Source organism: Oncorhynchus keta, chromosome 12, assembly GCF_023373465.1.
Source record: "Oncorhynchus keta strain PuntledgeMale-10-30-2019 chromosome 12, Oket_V2, whole genome shotgun sequence".
In the NCBI taxonomy this organism is placed as follows: domain Eukaryota; kingdom Metazoa; phylum Chordata; class Actinopteri; order Salmoniformes; family Salmonidae; genus Oncorhynchus; species Oncorhynchus keta.
In genome coordinates this window covers 36123233-36141464 of record NC_068432.1, presented here as the reverse complement: position 1 = coordinate 36141464, position 18232 = coordinate 36123233, and the positions used below count along the sequence as shown (strand labels likewise).

At 40.1% G+C, this 18232-nt stretch overlaps 2 protein-coding genes across 5 annotated transcripts in view; both read right to left on the bottom strand.

Moving 5' to 3' along the window:
- Positions 1-15777, bottom strand: part of LOC118391597 (transcription factor RFX3-like) — a 40169-nt gene extending 24392 nt beyond the window's left edge. For both annotated transcript variants that reach the window (XM_052458146.1, XM_052458147.1), the window contains exon 1: positions 15628-15777. The gene's annotated coding sequence lies outside the window, so the exon portion shown is untranslated. The remainder of the gene's footprint in view (positions 1-15627) is intronic.
- A 909-nt stretch (positions 15778-16686) lies between these two features.
- Positions 16687-18232, bottom strand: part of LOC118377591 (zinc finger protein GLIS3-like) — a 39374-nt gene continuing 37828 nt past the window's right edge. For 2 of the 3 annotated variants that reach the window (XM_035764526.2, XM_035764527.2), the window contains 2 exons: positions 17588-17770; positions 16687-17482 (listed from right to left, as the gene is read on the bottom strand). In XM_035764526.2, coding sequence (XP_035620419.1) covers positions 17349-17482; positions 17588-17770 — 317 coding nt within the window. In that variant the 3' untranslated portion in view covers positions 16687-17348. Of the gene's footprint in view, positions 17483-17587; positions 17771-18232 lie in introns of those variants that run through there. The other variant, XM_035764528.2, reaches the window with a different exon arrangement.

Genomic DNA, 18232 nt, shown 5'->3' with positions numbered 1-18232 from the left:
TTTAGCCTCAAGTAAATAATGAAACATTCAATTTGGTTTAAATAATGCAAAAACAAAGTGTTGGAGAAGAAATTAAAAGAGTGAATAAATATGTGCCATGTAAGAAAGCTAACGTTTCAGTTCCTTGTTCAGAACATGAGAACAAATGAAAGCTGGTGGTTCCTTTTAACATGAGTCTTCAATATTCCCAGGTAAGAAGTTTTAGGTTGTAGTTATTACAGGAATTATAGGACTATTTCCCTCCATACCATCTGTATTTCATATACCTTTGACTATTGGATGTTCTTCTAGGCACTTTAGTATTGCTAGTGTAACAGTATAGCTTCCGTCCCTCTCCTCGCTCCTCCCTGGGCTCGAACCAGTAACACAACGAAAACAGCCACCCTCGAAGCAGCGTTACCCAGCGTTACCCATGTAGAGCAAGGGGAACAACTAGAAGGCTCAGAGGAGTGACATTTGAAACGCTATTAGCGCGCTCTAACTAGCTAGCCATTTCACGTCGGTTACACCAGCCTCATCTCGGGAGTTGATAGGCTTGAAGTCATAAAGAGCGCAATGCTTGACGCACAACGAAGAGCTGCTGGCAAAACGCACAAAAGTTCTGTTTGAATTCATGTTTACGCGCCTGCTTCTGCCTACCACCGCTCAGTCAGATAATTTTATGCTTGTATGCTCAGTCAGATTATATGCAACGCAGGACATGCTAGATAATATCTAGTAATATCATCAACCATGTGTAGTTAACTAGTGATTATGATTGATTGTTTTTTATAAGATAAGTTTAATGCTAGCTAGCAACTTACCTTGGCTTACTGCATTCGCGTAACAGGCAGTCTCCTCGTGGAGCGCAATGTAAACAGGTGGTTAGAGCGTTGGACTAGTTAACTGTAAGGTTGCAAGATTGAATCCCCGAGCTGACAGGGTAAAAATCTGTCATTCTGCCCCTGAATGAGGCAGTTAACCCACCGTTCCTAGGCAGTCATTGAAAATAAGAATGTGTTCTTAACTGACTTGCCTGGTTAAATAAAAGGTATTAAAAAAAAAAATAATAATATATATATATATATATAAATATATATATATAAAAAAAGAATAAATAAATAAATAAAATTAAAAAAAATCGGCGCCCAAAATACCGATTTCCGATTGTTATGAAAACTTGAAAATCGTCCCTAATTAACCGGCCATTCCGATTAATCGATTGATCTCTAGTCTGAAGTTTGCCAATGAACATCTGAATGATTCAGAGGACAACTGGGTGAAAGTGTTGAGGTCAGATGAGGCCAAAACAGAGCTCTTTGGCATCAACTCAACTCACAGTGTTTGGAGGAGGAGGAATGCTGCCTATGACCCCAAGAACACCATCCCCACCCTCAAACATGGAGGTGGAAACATTATGCTTTGGGGGTGTTTTTCTGCTAAGTGGACAGGACAACTTCACCGCATCAAAGGGACGATGGACAGGGCCATGTACCGTCAAATCTTGTCTGAGAACCTCCTTCCCTCAGCCAGGGCATTGAAAATGGGTCGTGGATGGGTATTCCAGCATGTCAATGACCCAAAACACACGGCCAAGGCAACAAAGGAGTGGCTCATGAAGAAGCACATTAAGGTCCTGGAGTGGCCTAGCCAGTCTCCAAACCTTAATCCCATAGAAAATCTGTGGAGGGAGCTGAAGGTTTGAGTTTTCCAAACGTCAGCCTCGAAACCTTAATGACTTGGAAAAGATCTGCAAAGAGGAGTGGGACAAAATCCCTCCTGAGATGTGTGCAAACCTGGTGGCCAACTACAAGAAACATCTGACCTCTGATTGCCAACAAGGGTATTGCCACCAAGTACTAAGTCATATTTTGCAGAGGGGTCAAATACTTATTTCCCCCATTAAAATGCAAATCAATTTATAATATTTTTGATGCGTTTATGCGTTTTTCTGGATTTTTTGTTGTTATTCTGTCTCTCACTGTTCAAATAAACCTACCATTAAAATTATAGACTGATAATTTCTTTGTCATTGGGCAAACGTATAAAATCAGCAGGGGATCAAATACTATTTTCCTTCACTGTATACTAATGAACAGTGGTGTCATGACGTTGCCCTCTTTGGGTATAGCAAGCCCCATCCCCCTCTCCCTGCCTCCCCCTTGCCTCCTTCAACTAGGCTGGTGTGGTCAGAGAGAGGTCGTACATTCCTGAGGAGAAGACCCTGCCACATGGCCACACAGTATAAGAGGCAGAGTAAATTTTCATAGAGAACAAAGGAATTTCTTCCACCTCATAGAACTTGAGGTACGAACAAAGTTCATGTTCCGGAGAAAGTATAAAAGATGGGTGAAGAAACCAGCTATGAACTGATCCATTTGTTACAACTTGGGGAAGCTCATGGGAGACGGTGTGGCCACATTACCATAACGCTGTTTATATAATAGCCTCAGATATGAGGTTTACATCTAATTGTTGTATAAGATGAATGAGTGAGTATGATACTGTTTACACAATTTTACATTGTGATTTTGGACTGTTTAATGAAGGAAACGCCAATTCCCTTTTGAGTTTAACTGAATCAGAGGACCGCCCCTGAGCCCAGTTAGGGTCAGGCATCCTGGGACAGCCCCTTTTCTGCAATTCCGAATAAAACCCAACTTTGAGAAATTATAACCAGACCATGTTTTTCTCCATTAGGAGAGGACGAAGGTTGCAGACCATTGCTGAATTTTTTAACCATACCACGTGGTTAAACTCTTATGACTATCGATACCGACAGAATAAGAACAAGTCTTTGATATTAATTACTAGTCTGCAGCTATGAATTCGGTATCATTGAACGCAAAGAACGACAACCGCCGAAACATCCATTCTATAACAAATGAATGAATGTCACTCTGAACTATTCCCTCTAAGCAAGACAGAGAGAGAGAGAGAGAGAGAGAGCGAGAGATGACGAAACTCTCCAACAGAAAAACTTTTCAACAGCGATCAAGACGACACACTGAGCGTAAATATATATATTGATTGCAATTGTTCCGAATGAGTGATTGTTCATGTGCAAAGGATTAGCATTTCAATTGTTATAATTATCAGCTTTGTAGTGTCTCATTTCAGTTGACCCCCACTTCCCCTTTTGTCTAACAAGCCGCGATGCCACTAGGGCACATTCCATTATCACTTCTTGTAACCACATTTACCTTGTTTAATTAATCAGAGGACTATGGATCAGATATGAAAATATCTGAAAGGTTATATTAGGAAATTATAATCTTGTAATCTGAATATTTTTCCTTGGTGGCCCGACTTGCTAGTTAAATACAGTTACATGATTAATCAGGTCATCGCGTAATACTAATTACAGAGAATCTTTCACAAAAACTACAAGTCTTCAATTTAATGATAGTAAACGACAGTGGTCATTCAGATCCTGGAAAGACAGGAAGTAAGCTTCTGTACCAATCATCTATGCACAGATTCAGTCACAGTGCCATAGAAATGGCAGGTAGCCTAGAGGTTTAAAAAAGTGTTGGGCCAGTAACCAGAAGGTTTCTGGTTTAAGTCCCTAAGCCGACTAGGTGAAAAATCTGCTGATGTGCCCTTGAGTAAGGCACTTTTATTCATTTATTTAACCCTTATTTTACCAGGTAAATCGGTAAAAAACGACCTGGGGAATAGTTATAGGGGAGAGGACGGGGATGAATGAGCTAATTGTAAGCTGGGGATGATTAGGTGACCATGATGGTATGAGGGACAGATTGGGAATTTAGCCAGGACACTGGGGTTAACACACCTACTCTTACAATAAGTGCCATTGGAACTTTTAGTGACCAGAGTCAGGACACCTGTTTAACGTCCCGTCCGAAAGATGGCAAGAAATTCTCCAGAAATCTCAGAGATCAGGTGGTAAACTCAAAATATCCCTGAACAACATCTATTTGCACCCCTACTGGATGGAAACTACAGATGTAATGGCTGTGCTCAATGCATAGCCATTGTAGATCCTTCAAAACACCCCAAAACAGGGGAGGAGATCCCAATCAAAAGGTGTTATCACATGCTCACATGCTCAGGTAGTCATTTATCTTATAACTTGTTATTGTGGTAAAAATTAGGTTGGTAAAACGAAGCGCGAATTAAAAGTAAAAATCTCGGAGCATCGTAGCACCATCACGTGCAAAAACTTGACACACCCAGTGACGGTCCACTTTTTGAAAGCAAACCACTATATTGTCCCTACGTTATATATCGGCATCGAACATGTCACCCTCCCTAGGAGAGAGGGTGACCTCGACAATTTATTGTTAAAACGAGGCTGCCTGGATCATTCATTTAAAGACCCTTCGATCTGAAGCCATTCTTGTGATTATTGTGATTTTGATATTCATTGTAAATATTTGTAGGCTTATGTAGCCAACTGTATCTATGACTATATGCTGTCCATTTATGTTTTTTAGATGTTCTATTTATATCTGTAAATCAACCAATGACATCAAGGCACACCTGGCCATGATCACAGACACCCGTGTGTCCTCTGAAACTATATAAACTAGTGACCCGCAGTGTTTGTCATTATAACCTGATGAAGACAGCTTGTCTGTCCAAACGTTGGATATTAGATTATTCAATTATTGCATCTGAGCTCCTAGAATGTACGGCTCTCCTTTTTGTTTTCACGGGTCTGGGATTTGAAAATCAATATCACTCACAGAGACAAAAATCTTCGATGATTTGACAATAACTATAATATGATTATTATAATATACAGGTTGACTAATGAACAGTGATCATTCAGATCCTGGCAAGACAGCAAGTAAGCTTCTGCGCCAATCGTCTATGCACAACATTCACTTTTACATTCACAGTACCATAGAAATGGCAGGTAGCTTAGCAGTTAAAAGTGTTGGGCCAGTAACCAATAAGGTCGCTGGTTAGAGTCCCGGAGCCAACTAGATGAACAATCTGCCAATGTACTCGAGTAAGGCACTTAACCCTAATTGCTCCAGTAAGTCACACAGTACGAGGAACCCATCACACTGACTGTACCTGTGATATTATAGCTGCTGTACTCATGCAACAGGCAAATGTGGCCAGCAGTACAGAATGTACTCAGGTCACTAAGGTAGTGTATGAGTCAGTGGTCCAAGCAGCGAGTTCCTGTCTCTGTGTTCATAGCAATAAAATGAAGTTAATATTTAACAGCCCTAATGAGCTGCACTTTCATTCTCTGCTCTCACAAATCTGGATTTCTTTACAACTTCCAACTGTTTTGTATCATTCAGATATCTTTTGATTTATTTATTGCCAAACACATTTAGGTTAATTTTGTGAAAATCTGGTCATGTCCACTGTCAAACCACGTTTTTTAAAAACTTTGTTCTCTGCATTAGAACACATCCATAGGTGTCCCAAAATGCAGGGTGTCAGTGATTTAGAATCCACCTTTATTGGCTAACGACCAAACCTTGAACACACAGAGCTATAGTGAAATGAGGACTTGGGCAGAGTAACGTTGCATGTAGGCTAATCATAGAACAGCCACCTCTCCTCCCCCTCCTGGTGCCCCCCTCTTCTGCTCAACTTAGTTTCCATGACCAAGCCTCTCCTGGTTAATTAAACTGTCTCCTAATAGCTCTGCATCTCTCCAGGGTCTGCCTTGCCTGCACCATCTCGCTCTCTCTCTCTGTTCATCTTTAGTGATATACCGGAGGTTAACAGGTGTTGTGGTCTGAATGCACAGAGATCGACATCATTCCCATTCAACTAAAGAGGCTGGATTGAATAGGATTTTCCCCCCATCCTTTATTGCTAAAAAACTGAAACAGTTGAGCACTGATTCAGACAGGTGGTTGGTTCCATGCTGTTCACAGAAAGAACCAGAGACCTGGCAGAACATTCTGCTGCTGTTGTTCTGCCGTCAGTCATGACTTTCAAACTGAAACCTCTCAGTGGAAGGAACATAGCCTATACTCTTATGGTGCGGCAGGGTTGAAGTATTCCCCTTGTTTCTGTAATGTATTAGCCAGTTGATACAACCCAAGGCAGAAAGACTTTCAACATGTTGAAGAGCTCTCAGAATCCGGTGAAGATGAAAATCCTATATGACATAATTCACTTATTGTTCCATCTCTGATTCATTGATGATTCGTTAATGTCTCTCAGTTAACTTTCCATATGTTCTGCTGATAGCCTGACAACATGGTGTAAAAATCTCCAAAAGCCCAGGTAACTGACCACAGGGTGGTGCTAGGAATAAAGCAGACAACAGAAACTAACTTGACAGTGACAGTCGGTGCCAGGGAGATGATGCTGACATGGCTCAGTGATGGATCCAGAGGTTACCTGCAGGTCACGCTCTCTCCTCTAGTCTCTACAGGTTCCATTTTTCTTCTGCTCCATGCACTCTGCCAAAGGAGAGCTAAAGTGCAGGGCCCTGTCTGACTATACTACACAAAGCCCACCTGCTCCCTGCAGCCTGCCCCTGACAAGACCCCTGATGATTAGGAGACAAGGAGAGGAATGACTTTCTGGATGTAAACAGGGCACCTGCCACCCCTTACACCCCCCATCCCTAGGCACTTTGTTCAGCCTGCTCTCACTCCCCTGTGGCCCACTTAAGCGCTGTGCTCCACTGAGCAACTGCATGTTCTACAAAGCCACGTAGAAACAAAGGCCACTGAGGAGGGCAAGACTTGCGTAGCCTCTCCTTCACCCTTCCCGGCTCCTTCACCCAATTTGACTGACAGCTGAGGAAATGGGGAGGGCAAGATGTCAGTCATCACATTATCAGAGCCAATAAAGGAGCAACTTGAATGACGTAACCAAAATGAATACATTATGTTGAAAGTCTAAAATACTGATGCCTCCTATATCCATTTGAGACTGATAGCAAGTGGATTGTCCAAAACCTAAAAATGTATTGATGAATGTCCTGAAACAACATGTTTTGGGGAAAGGGGTTGTAACATTGTGGAAGAAAGACAACCCCAAATAAAGAGGCATGCATCATGTTAGACCTATGTGGTAATGAGTAAGTTTCCATGCACACCAATAATCTGGTTTTAAAATGATTATGGTAGTAGACAGAGTATGGCATTAAGCACAATAAGGTGGTTAACATAACCATCTTAAATCGGCGTACGATCATAATCAAAGGAAAGCATGAGGCGATTAAAACACCTTGTTTTCTGAGCAATTTTTCGAATTAGTAGGACACGTAAACACCTTAAAATCGGAGTTACGTCAATGTATTATATATGCTCATGTGCTAGCACCACCCGAGCGAGCCTCCCTCTTTCCCTTACAATTATGGAACAGTGATACAGTACACCTTGTCATGTAAAAACACAATGAGATGACAGACAGAGGTGGGCTTATTTAAACATGGGAAGGTCTCCTGTTCGGTCAACAATGTCTGATCCACATGTAGTGTACACAGGCTGCTGTGCATGTAGATAAGAGAACAAAACACACAGTTTACGCTGCTAAGCTATGAAAATGGATGGATGAATAATTGAATGAATCAGCTGCTCTTTAAGTGATTGGAAATGGAACAGGATCCAGGGAACAGGTGGCATGGTCCTATTTTTGCCCTACACCTGACTTCAGGTAAGTGGTAATGTGATCTGATAACTAGCCGTTTCTGACATCCTGTCCTCTGTCCACAGAGGTGCGTGTGTGTGTTGCCTTAAACATCTATGGAGAAGGGAGGAATCGGCTGAATATAAATCAAGAGAGGGAGTTACACACACGACAGTGGTTGCATGTTCCTACGAAATAGGCCTAGCCTATAGCCTATGGGTCCTACTTTAACAATGTAGAACAACAATAGTGTCAAAAGACAGACTTTCAGATGTTCATGATTTAGAACTAGAGTCCTCAGATCACAGCAATAACTTCTAAAAATCAAGCTGTGCAAATAGTCATTAAGCTAATTCGTTGTAATTTATTCATTTAAATGAATTGTTTTCCCGATGTTGCTTTTGCCAGTCTGTTCCGTTCATTTGGAATTGATGCCTGCAGAGGTTTCTTAATGCATCAGGGCACACACAACACATTCAGTGGAATATGACCTAACAGATTTCTTGATGTAGCTTGCAATGCTATAAAAGGTAAGATTGAAATGATTTTATTTTGAGAAGATACCCAAATAGGCTTGCACTGCAGTAATGATGGACAATTTAATATCTAGGTTTTTGGTCACTGGCCTACACACAATAACCCATAATGTCAAAGTGGAATTACTCTTTTTGAAATGTTTAAAAATTAATCAAAAATGAAAATCTGAAATGTCTTGAGTAATTCGTATTCAACCCCTTTGTTGTGGCAAGACTAAATACGTTCAGGAGTAAACAAGTCACATAACTTGCATAGACACACTGTGTGCAATAATAACAACGTTTAACAAGATTTATGAATGACTACCTCATCTCTGTACCGCACACATACAATTATGTATTGAGCAGTGAATTTCAAAACAATGACCAGGGAAGTTTTCCAATGCCTCACAAAGGCATCTATTGGTAGATGGGTAACAAATAAAAAAGCAGACATTGAATACTTCTTTGAGCATGGTGAAGTTATTAATTACACAAGTTATTATCAATACACTCAGTCACTACAAATATATAGGCGTTCTCCCTAACTCAGTTGCTGGAGAGGAAGAAAACTACTCAGGGATTTCACCATGAGGCCAATGGTGACTTTAATGGCTGTGATAGGAGATAACTGAGGATGGATCAACAACATTGTCGTTACTCCACAATACTAACCTAATTGACAGAGTGAAAAGAAGAAGGAAGCCTGTTCAGAATTAAAATATTCCAAAACATGCATCCTGTTTTCAACAGGGCAGCACAAAAGTAATACTGCAAAACATGTGGCAAAGAAATTAACTTAATGTCCTGAATACAAAGTGTTATGTTTAGGGCAAATCCAATACACACTACTGAGTATCACTCTCCATATTTTCATTGTGATGGCTGCGTCATGTTATGCGTATGCTTGTCGTCGTTAAGGACTGGGGGAGTTTTTCCGGATAACAAAGAAACGGAATGGAGCTAGGCAAAATCCTAGAGGAAAACCTGGTTTAGTCTGCTTCCACCAGACAGCGGGAGATGAAATCACCTTTCAGGAGGTCAATAATTTAGCAAATTATGTTTTAGATTAAAAACGTGTTTTTGCTTTGTCATTATGGGGTATTGTATGTAGATATTTCCCCTCATTAATCTACACACAATACCCCATAATGAAAAAGAAAATGTGTGCAGCGATTTTTACAATTCGTGCCAGTCACTGGCAGCAGAGAACTGGAAGGAAAGGTGGCCAAAGAAGGTGTTGGCTTTGGGGATGACCAGTGAGATATACCTGCTGGAGCGCGTGCTACAGGTGGGTGTTGTTATCGTGACCAGCGAGCTGAGATAAGGCGGAGCTTTACCTAGCAAAGACTTATAGATGACCTGGAGCCAGTGGGTCTGGCGACGAATACGTAGCGAGGGCCAGCCGATAAGAACATACAGGTCGCAGTGGTGGGTGGAATATTAATCAGAGAGCCAACAAAGAGACCAAAAATAACCCTGAAGAAGCTGCAAAACGCCACAGCGGAGATGGGAGTATGTGTCTATACACTCCACAGAGCTGGGCTTTACAGAAGAGTGGCCAGAAAAAAGCCATTGCTTACAGAATGAAAATAAGCAAACACGTTAGTTAAACATGCTCAAGTTCTATTTCTTTGTCTTATTTCTTGTTTGTTTCACACAACAACAACAAAAAATGCATCTTCAAAGTGGTAGGCAAGTTGTGTACATCAAATGATACAAACTCAGTTTTTCACAATTCCTGACATTTAATCCTAGTAAAAAATCCCTGTCTTGGGTCAGTTAGGATCACCACTTTATTTTAAGAATGTGAAATGTCAGAATAATAGTAGAGAGAATGATTTATTTCAGCTTTTATTTCTTTCACCACATTCACAGTGGGTCAGAAGTTTACATACACTCAATTAGTATTTGGGAGCATTTCCTTTAAATTGTTTAACTTGTTTCAAACGTTTCAGTAGCCTTCCACAAGCTTCCACAATAAATTGAGTGATTTATGGCCCACCCTTTGTGATGGCCACTCCAATACCTTGACTTTGTTGTCCTTAAGCCATTTTTCCAAAACTCTAGAAGTATGCTTGGGGTCATTGTCTATTTGGAAGAGCCATTTGCGACCAAGCTTTAACTGATGTCTTGATATGTTGCTTCAATATATCCACATAATTGCCCCTCCTCATGATGCCATCTATGTTGTGAAGTGCACCAGTCCCTCCTGCAGCAAAGCACCCCCACAACATGATGCTGCCACCCCTGTGCTTCATGGTTGGGATGCCTCACCCTTTTTCCTCCAAGCGATGGTCATTATGAGCAAACAGTTCTATTTATGTTTCATCAGTCCAGAGAACATTTCTTCAAAAAGTATGACCTTTGTCCCCATGTGCAGTTGCAAACCATAATCTGGCTTTTTTTATGGCAGTTTTGGAGCCGTGGCTTCATCCTTGCTTGGCGGCCATTCAGGTTATGTCGATATAGGACTTGTTTTACTGTGGATATAGATACTTTCGTGACTTTTTTCTCCAGCATCTTCACAAGGTCCTTTGCTGTTGTTCTAGGATTTATTTGCACTTTTCACACCAATGTACATTCATCTCTAGGAGAGAGAACGCATCTCCTTCCTGAGCGGTATGACGGCTGCGTGATCCCATGGTGTTTATACTTGCGTACTATTGTTTGTACAGATGAACGTGGTACCTTCAGGCATTTGGAAATTGCTCTCAAGGATGAACCAGACTTGTGGAGGTCTACAATATTTTTTCTGAGGTCTTGGCTGATTTCTTTTGAGTTTCCCATGATGTCAAGCAAAGAGGCACTGAGTTTGAAGGTAGGCCTTGAAATACATCCACAGGTACACCTCCAATTGACTCAGATGAAGTCAATTAGCCTATCAGAAGCTTCTAAAGCCATGACATCATTTTCTGGAATTTTCCAAGCTGTTTAAAGGCACACTCAACTTAGTGTATGTAAACTTCTGAACCACTGGAATTGTGATACAGTGAAATATAGATTTTGGTCCCAGCAGAGAGCTGGGACCAAAGTAACAAAGCCTACCATCAGCAAGGGCATTGAAGATGAAACGTGGCTGGGTCTTTCAGCATGACAATGATCCCAAACACACCGCCCGGGCAACGAAGGAGTGGCTTCGTAAGAAGCATTTCAAGGTCCTGGAGTGTCCTAGCCAGTCTCCAGATCTCAACCCTATAGAAAATCTTTGGAGGGAGTTGAAAGTCCGTGTTGCCCAGCAACAGCCCCAAAACCTCACTGCTCTAGAGGAGATCTGCATGGAGGAATAGGCCAAAATACCAGCAACAGTGTGTGAAAACCCTGTGAAGACTTACAGAAAATGTTTGACCTCTTGTCATTGCCAACAAAGGGTATATAACAAAGTATTGAGATAATCTTTTGTTATTGACCAAATACTTATTTTCCACCATAATTTGCAAATAAATTCATCAAAAATCCTACAATGTGATTTTCTGGATTTTTTTTCTCTCATTTTGTTTGTCATATTTGATGGGCACCTATGATGAAAATTACAGGCCTCTCTCATCTTTTTAAGTGGAAGAACTTGTACAATTGGTGGCTGACTAAATACTTTTTTGCCCCACTGTATCACACACACACATTATTATTCTGTTTTACAAATTTTCTTCCACTTTCACATTAGAGCATTTTGTGTCGATTGCTGACACACAAAAAATACAAAAAAAATCAACTACATTTTAATCTAATTTTGTAATAACAAAATGTGGAAAAAGTCAAGGGGTGTGAATACTCTCTGAAGGCACTATAACAGTCATTTCTTGGCTTGTTTGTCAGGGGAAGGTAATGTGAGAGAGCTCACAAACAATTAGGGTCAGGAGACCCACATCTCCACACACACCTGTTCCTCTCCCATAGCAGGGCCAGAGGGCTGCGGCTGGCTGCAGCGAACTCCCAGTGGACCTGACTGTAAAGAAGGATAATGCAACATAAAGAAATCTGGTGCTTTTCCTTCCTCGCAGAAGGGTCCAAATCCATCTATAATGATCATCCAAGAGGACATAAGAGCCTCAAAATCACTAGGAGGAAACTGATAATCTATATAGATCCATGTGTCTCTACACTTTCATTGACAATTTCCTGTGAACAAGTATAAAATAATGTAGCCTATAATTGATCAAGTAAAAAATTGTCTATCGGTAAGGAGTAGCATGAGCGGATATATATGATTTTTTTTTTAATCTGGGCAGCAGGCCTATACACCGCTCTTGACTGAGCAAACACCAAACTAGCATTCAGTGCAGAGATGACTAGGATATTTCCATGTTGCAGATTAATAAAACGTGTGGTGCACCTTAATGCAAATTGCAGAGGTTTGAGAGAGTAAAAAGGGTGTTCAAAGCCTTTTTAATGATGCGTTGGTGGAGAGAACTGGGATATAGCCCTGATAATTACTACAACGCCACCCAGTCTATTCCAGATACAATAATATTCCCACTTTAAGAACCTGACTGTCTGCTGCCCCTTTCATTGTCCCGGCGACTCTATACTAGAAGTCAACAGATTAATCGGAATTGCCGATTAATCAGGGCCGATTTCAAGTTTTCATAACAATCGGCACCGATTTCCGATTATTTTTTATACCTTTTATTTAGCTAGGCAAGTCACGCGAATGCAGTAGAAGCCAAGGTATATTTCTAGCTAGCATTAAACGTATCTTATAAAAAACAATCAATCATAATCACTAGTTATAACTACTAATCCAGTTTAGCAGGCAATATTAACCAGGTGAAATTGTGTCATTTCTCTTGAGTTCATTGCAGGCAGAGTCAGGGTATATGCAACAGTTTGGGCTGCCTGGCTCATTGCGAACTAATTTGCCAGAATTTTACGTAATTATGACATACATTGAAGGTTGTGCAATGTAACAATAATATTTAGACTTAGGGATGCCACCCGTTCAATAAAATACAGAACGGTTCCGTATTTCACTGAAATAATAAACGTTTTGTTTTCGAAATGATAGTTTCCGGATTCGATCATATTAATGACCAAAGGCTCGTATTTCTGTGTGTTATTACGTTATAATTAAGTCTGATTTGATAGAGCAGTCTGACTGATCAGCAGCAGACCCGTAATCATTCATTCAAACAGCACTTTCGTGCGTTTTGTCAGCAGCTCTTCGCACGCACATCACTATTTATGACTTCAAGCCTATCAGCCTAATGGCTGGTGTAACCAATGTGAAATGGCTAGCTAGTTAGCTGGGTGTGCGCTAATACTGTTTCAAACGTCACTCGCTTTTAGATTTGGAGTAGTTATTCCCCTTGCTTTGCAAGGGCCACGGCTTTTGTGGAGCGATGGGTAACGATGCTTCGAGTGTGGCTGTTGTCGATGTGTTCCTGGTTCGAGCCCAGGTAGGGGCGAGGAGGGGGACGGAAGCTATACTGTTACACTGGCAATACTATAGTGCCTATAAGAACATCCAATAGTCAAAGGTATATGAAATACAAATGGTACAGAGCGAAATAGTCCTATAAATACTATATTAACTACAACCTAAAACCTCTTACCTTGGAATATTGAAGTCTCATGTTAAAGGAACCACCAACTTTCATGTGCTCTCATGTTCTAAGCAAGGAACTTAAACATTAGCTTTTTTACATGGCACATATTACTTTCTTCTCCAACACTTTGTTTTTGCATTATTTAAACCAAATTGAACATGTTTCATTATTTGTTTGAGGCTAAAATGATTTTATTGATGTTTTATATTAAGTTAAAATAAGTGTTAATTTAGTTTTGTTGTAATTGTCATTATTACAAAGTTAAAAAATTGGCCGATTAATCGGTATCGGCTTTTCTGGCCCTCCAATAATCAGTATCGGCGTTGAAAAATCATAATCGGTCGACCTCTACTCTATACTGCTCTCTGTTTTCAAGGAGGGTCTGAGAATGTAGGCCTAACAAAATGACATTTGAAAACCCCAGGTACAATCCCAGTTAGAATTTAATATTCAAAAGTTATGAATCTCGTATTCCGTGCCATGAATGTCTGTGAGAAAAAGAGACATGACTGTCATTTGCAGTAAGTTTTAGGCCACATTTCCCCTGCTTGGTGGAATCAGTGGGTGCGTTCCTCTGTCCAGCTGTTGCTGACATCTGCCAGATCTTACAATGCCTGGATAGGTATTTTTCCTATCAGCCAACCATATCATATGTTATAGCAATCTGTCAGTCAATGACACAGTCGATGACATAACATGCAACCATTGGCTGATGCATGCAACATCTGAGCAGGGGAACACAGCCAGTGAGTCCAGAACGCAGCTGAAACAGGGTGGTTAACCCATCAGTTAGCTACCTACCCAACCCCACAAGTAACTCAAAAAAAATAACTTAAAAAAAACAACACCTGTCATCGGCAGGTTCAGTTTGTTTTTGATCTGCCAAACAGCAGTTATTATTAGCCTAATGTAACTTGTCAATTAAATACATTTGATAGATGACTGCATTTATTATTTGTGCTTTGTCTTAAAGACAGTATCAACTTCACTCTTCTACCTGCTCACAGCACAATTCCATCTCTCTCTGATAGACACACTACAACTGTAGCTAAATGTCAATGTGATAGCTATCGTTTCTTTTACTTTTTGCATCAGCTTAAACAATTCTAACGTTAGCTAGATAGTGCTCTGTGCCATAGCGTAGGCATTTCAAACTGGCTACCTAGCCATAGCTAGATAGGTTATGACTTATGAAACTAGCTAGCTGGTTAACGGGTAATGGATTGTGACGACACATTCAACTAAAAAAATCTGAAATCAATAACCATTGAAAGGTTTAGCTAAAGTAGTTAGCTAGCTAACTTGGCTAGCCGCTCTCGCTTAACACAGGGTTAGCTATCGAAGCCTTTGTGGCACCTGCTCCGCAACGCTAGCTACAAAGGAAGCAAGCTGGTTAACCAAGTGTATGCTAGCAAGCAAAGACAAAAGGGAAAAGCTACTGCTAACCTCAATTAGCAATAATTACTGAATGAACATGGTAGCTCGAATTGATTTAAAATGCCAAAGCAAGTAACTACCCATATTTCGTATAATATTACTGAAAATGTGCGGTATCTTGACAGCCATCATACCAGGAAGTTGGCGATGGTCATTGAAACACACAAATCAGACACCTGCTCTGACTGTATCTAGCTAGTTGCTAACTAGCGTTAGCCAAAACAAGCTAGCTGGCGTTAGCTGTCATTGCACGGCCGATGAGCCACAGCAAACTCGGATAGTATATCTAACGTTAGCAAGCTAGCAACATAAAACATTTATTTTGCGTATAAACGTTGTTTATTAGCTTGCTAGTTTAGCTACTTTCGCAAATAAGCACATTGCTTTCTAGCGTTACCTGGAAGGAAACAACATTAACGTTATCTCAGCTAGCTAACCATAATAAAGGAGAGCAGATATGAATTTGCTTATGACAAAAATAGCACGGTAGACATTTTATAAAGTATAACCATTTGGCGTGAATTAGAGAAAACACATGCTGGTATAAATAGTAAGTATAATCAAACCTGGGCTGAGGACTGGTTGATGAGGATGAGGATGGTGTGGTGGTAATGATGGAACGAGAGGTTGTTGTTGTTGGTGGGTTACAGTCGCCAGGACTACGGTGACTATGGCGCTGCCTCACAGGGCAACAGTTGCTATAAAACTCACCGGGCGCAACCTAACCTGAGTATTCTGTAGGAGGAGCTACAATGATGGCGTGTTGGATGGGTGGGTGTGCTGCTCAGAAAATAAAAATATGATACAAGAAAACCAGCTTTAGTATTATAAGCGATATTGCAATTAATTAAGGAGGATGTTATCATAAATATATGGAATCATCAATTTACTCATCTGCTCTGCTGTAGAGCGTGGGACGTCTGGAAACATTGAGGTGGATAGGGGTGTACTGTTCATGTGTAATTTAATCTAATGTATGAAAGTTGCGGATAAAAGTATTGTCATAGAATAGTTCATTATGCGCACATTACAACATGGAAAACAGTATTAATAATCGCATTAGTTCATTGAATCAAGTTGTTTTCCCAAAGCGGGACAACCGTGCACCACTGGGTGGTAAAAGAGTGGTTGAGATAACAAAGAAAGGAGGCAACTCCCACTCTCATTGTTGCACACACACACATCTGTGATTTTTAAGACAATCTAAGCTTGAAAGATACAGACAGATCATGTATAAAAAAGATTGTGTTTTAGTGATATACATCATCTCATTATATGATTAGACTATTAGACAAATGTCTGTTATTGAGGGACATTTTATAGTTTCTGTCTAAATAGTGGTCCCTCAATGCCTTTCAATACATAATTGCTTTATTCCATCCAACCAATAAAGGGCCTTTTTTTAGAGGTTTTTGATTTTTTACTGGGGTTACTTCTGTAATATAAATTACTTTGTCATTAATTAACCATTTCTATTGTTTAGGACCAAATTAAATATGTCAGGGTTTCATCATCTACCAATGCAACTAAATGTAATAAATGACAAGCTTTCTTTTTACCTTACACATTTATGTATAACAGTAGATAGACATGCCTTCTTACAAAAAACTCAAATATTCTCTAGGCTTCATCATACATTTTTTTATAAAAAAAAAAAACCAATTCAAGTCAGATTCCTCAACATATTCGCACAAAAATATATTTGATTTATCGTAGGACATTCTGTTTCATGATATGAATACATATGCTACGAAGAACAACACCCATTTGAAAAAGAACACACATATGCCTTCAATGTGCTTCTTATGGTATTTACATTGTGTAAATCCATAAAGGGGGGACAATAGTTTGATATAACTGTACAAATGCATTCAAATAATGTAAACATAAAAACATCCTCCAAATCTCAATATCATTGGCATCCACAGAACTGCGATTTGTTTTCAGTATACAATCTTTAGGAGGCACTTTCATCGTGGGCTTAGACTCTGAGATCTGATGATACTTACTTGAGTGAAGACAACATCTAAAGGTGTCAGAATTATCATGACTTGCCATGATGAAAACAATGTTCATTGACTAATATCAGTTAATAAGTGATGTGGACATGTTCATTTTGCCTATTTAATTAAAGCTACTAAATGTCCCCTCTTGTCTACAGTTCTCACCCAAGATGGGCATCACACTCAGGTCAATGTCAAGGAACATGTAGCTGAAGAACAATATAGTTGTTGTACGAGTTGTATTACAGAGTATCTGTTTTATAAAAGAGGTAGATTTGCTGACGTCACCCCTCAGTGTAGATACAGGAGAGCTGGCTAGGGCAACGGTCCACTGCACTGACATGTAAATAAGCGTCCTCTGACATCACTGGCACTGGGTTAACAAGCAGATCCTGTGATGCACCCTGCAGGGCATATACTGTGGATGCAACAATAACACACAGAGTCATTATTATAAGATAGATGCAAATTAATGCATGTTGATCCGTAATGTACTGTATTGTCCTTTGTGTCACTTTATTACCTGTGAGCCCAGACAGAGCTCTTTGGGAGATGTCTAGTCTGTTCTGAGTTGTGAATGTTGGAGAAAGGCTATCATCAAACTCTGGGATCTCCATCAGGTGACAGGAGTTTGTCTGCTTGGTGGATTTATGTGTACCATTATTGTATAATGGAGAGTACACCATCTGGATCTGACCACTAAAACCTGAGGAAAAAAGAACAGGTACTTCTTGTTATTTTAATTTCTGAATAGATGAAGGGGGAGACTGGAGTATCTGTTTTCATTCGCTGATGTTTCCCTATTTTCATCTTCATTCATTTTTATTTCTTCAGAAGCAACTTGGCGTTATTTTAATTTAATTTATACATTTGATTTGAACAGGGACAATTTACAACAAAACATAAAAGTCTCAGAAGTGAGAAGTGATGCGTTACACCAGAGCTAACAGCTAATTTACATCATCTACATCCCCGGGCAGGTGAACAATAAACATGAAAACATTATATACAAACAGGCAACCCACTGGGCACAGCTGTCAATTCAACGTCTTTTCCACGTTGGTTCAACAACACTTTATTTAAATGACATGGAAACAATGCTGATTCAACAAGTGTGTGCCCAGTGGGAACATACATACATAGACATACATATTAAAACCAGAGTTCA